The 2,385-nt window shown below is 49.9% G+C and overlaps 1 gene segment (V, D, J or C); it reads left to right on the forward strand.

Annotated features, from left to right (window-relative positions):
- The window catches only part of LOC103730388, a 148,490-nt gene extending 146,963 nt beyond the window's left edge, over positions 1-1,527 (forward strand). Inside the window, 4 exon segments of the C gene segment in view lie at positions 52-277; positions 781-798; positions 928-1,034; positions 1,305-1,527. Of these exon segments, the coding sequence occupies positions 52-277; positions 781-798; positions 928-1,034; positions 1,305-1,325 (372 nt within the window).
- The last annotated feature ends 858 nt before the right edge of the window (positions 1,528-2,385 follow it).

A 2,385-nucleotide genomic window follows, 5' to 3' on the forward strand; every position in this document is an offset into this window, starting at 1 on the left:
GGCTTCTACCCCGACCACGTGGAGCTGAGCTGGTGGGTGAATGGAAAGGAGGTCCACAGTGGGGTCAGCACAGACACTCAGCCCTACAAGGAGAGCAATAACATCACCTACTGCCTGAGCAGCCGCTTGCGGGTCTCTGCAAGCTTCTGGCACAACCCTCGCAACCACTTCCGCTGCCAAGTCCAGTTCTATGGGCTTTCAGAGGACGAAGTGTGGACCCAGAGCTCACCCAAACCTGTCAGCCAGAACGTCAGTGCAGAGGCCTGGGGCCGAGCAGGTGAGTGGGGCCTTGGGGACTTGGAGAGGAGACTGAGCATCACCAGCACCTCAGAAAAGTCAGAAGACTCAGGTAGAAGTCAAGAATAGACCTAGGAGAAATCCAAAGTGGTGGTCAGAGGTGACCAAAGTCATGGTGTCAGCAAACCATAGCATGTGCTTCCTCCCAAAGGCCTCTGGACCTCACTGGGGTCCCCCTGGATCTCTAGGTTAGTAACTCCTCCTCTCAGTTGTGCTAATGGGTCCCCCCGTAACCCACTATGTAGCTTAGCACCTGCGTGCTGTGCCTCACAGCCCCATCACTGGTCCTAGATTTTTAAAGTGAGTGTCCTGCACTTGAGCAGTGTGAGGAAGACTACCAGGGCCATCACAGGAGGATGCTTGTACCATCTGGCATGCATGTTTGTGGCCCTTGAGTCTGGCTTTGAAATTTATGATTTAAGGCTCATTGTCCTCAAGCAGTGGCATTTTCTCACCTATTTTTCTCCATTTATTTTCTTTCAGATTGTGGCATCACCTCAGGTGAGTGAGCCTTTCCCTTTGTCTAAGCCTTTTCTCTTCAAGGCACAGAGAACCTATGGATACTAGGGACAGGGGAGGCCAGAGCTGCCTGTTCATAGGCACCTACCCACTCTCCCTTCCTGCCAACAGCATCCTATCAGCAAGGAATTCTGTCTGCCACCATCCTCTATGGGGTCCTGCTGGGGAAGGCCATCCTGTATGCTTTGCTGGTCAGTGCCCTGGTGCTGATGGCCATGGTAAGGAGGGGAAGATGAACCAGGATTTCAGGGAGGGTGGAAAATTGTTCACGGGATATAAGTCATCTCAGAGCAGACCTCAGCTCTGACATGTCCTGTCCGAGACACAGACCAGAGAGAAAATGCAGGAGTAGTTATGAATGTACCCATGGAGGGTGGAGAGAACTAAGGAAAGCTGTCCTCGGAGTCACACCCCAGCACCTGCCCAGTCTGTCCTGCTCTTTTTACTCCATGGAGTCTAGAACCCTGACAATGTCCTTTCTTCCTCAGGCCAAGAAAAAGAATTCCTGAGACCAGCTCCTGTGCATCCTGGGTAGTTCTTCCTCTCCAACCTGGATTCTTCTATGCCTGCTCCAATTAGTGTTTTGAAGGAATTATTATTCCACAAGTCTCCTCTACTACATGGCTGTTGATCTTCCCTCACTGCTTCCCATAGACTGAGCTCCCGACCCTGATACAGACTAAACTAAATCAATAAAAATGTTGAACAGGGCTGGTTGTATCTCACCAGTGTCTCTGGGGTCCTGGATTAGTGACTACCCTTCTGATATGGGAAGGCATCATCCCCTCAAGCAGAGTGGCCAGCGTCCTTGTTGGCCAGTGCCACTTCCTCCTGTGCATCCTGGTAGAGGTCCCCCAAGTCATGGTCCTACCTCGTACACAACTCCAAATCCCTAATGTATAGTTTGTCTGAAGGAATAGAGAGAGGGGAATACCATCAACCACAGCCCTGCCTAGCACAGGGCAGAGGTTAGGCAGCTCTGTGGGTCACAGTACTCCACTATGTGTCAGTCGCAGGTTGAAGTGCCGTCTACTGTGCCTTCAGATTTAATCTATGCCTGTCCTTAACAATTCTGGTTTATCTTGTTTCAAGGGTTTATCTCAAGATCTGTGTAATTCTCCATGTCTGAGCTGGGGGTCCTAGAGAGACAGTAAGTGTAGAAAAAGTGATATGCGAAATCTAGGATTAGTGATCTCCTAAGACCACAGCAGCAGAGTCAGCCCCTGGGTGAGAGCTTGGTAGAAACTGAGTGAGTTTTGCATGTGAAATAACCCTTCCGACATGCTCTTTTCCCTATCAGACAGAGACCAGATCACCCCAGGTGGAAGGTATTAGATGCAGCTCTTTGGGCAAAGATAATTACATTAGAAGGAAAGCATGAAGGGAGGACATGATGAACAATGCCCTTCTTGAGACTGCTCATTCCCTCCAGTCCTCAGAGTGGACACTGGCACGTGCATTCAATCCCCACAGTGATCCTAGAAGCAACTGATGTCCCTATTTTGTGTGTATAGAAAGCACAGGTTCCAGGTCAAATTGTAAGCACTGAAACTGCAATGTATTTTTCCA

The sequence above is a fragment of the Nannospalax galili genome, unplaced genomic scaffold (assembly GCF_000622305.1).
Source record: "Nannospalax galili isolate Female #2095 unplaced genomic scaffold, S.galili_v1.0 scaffold233, whole genome shotgun sequence".
Classification (NCBI taxonomy): domain Eukaryota; kingdom Metazoa; phylum Chordata; class Mammalia; order Rodentia; family Spalacidae; genus Nannospalax; species Nannospalax galili.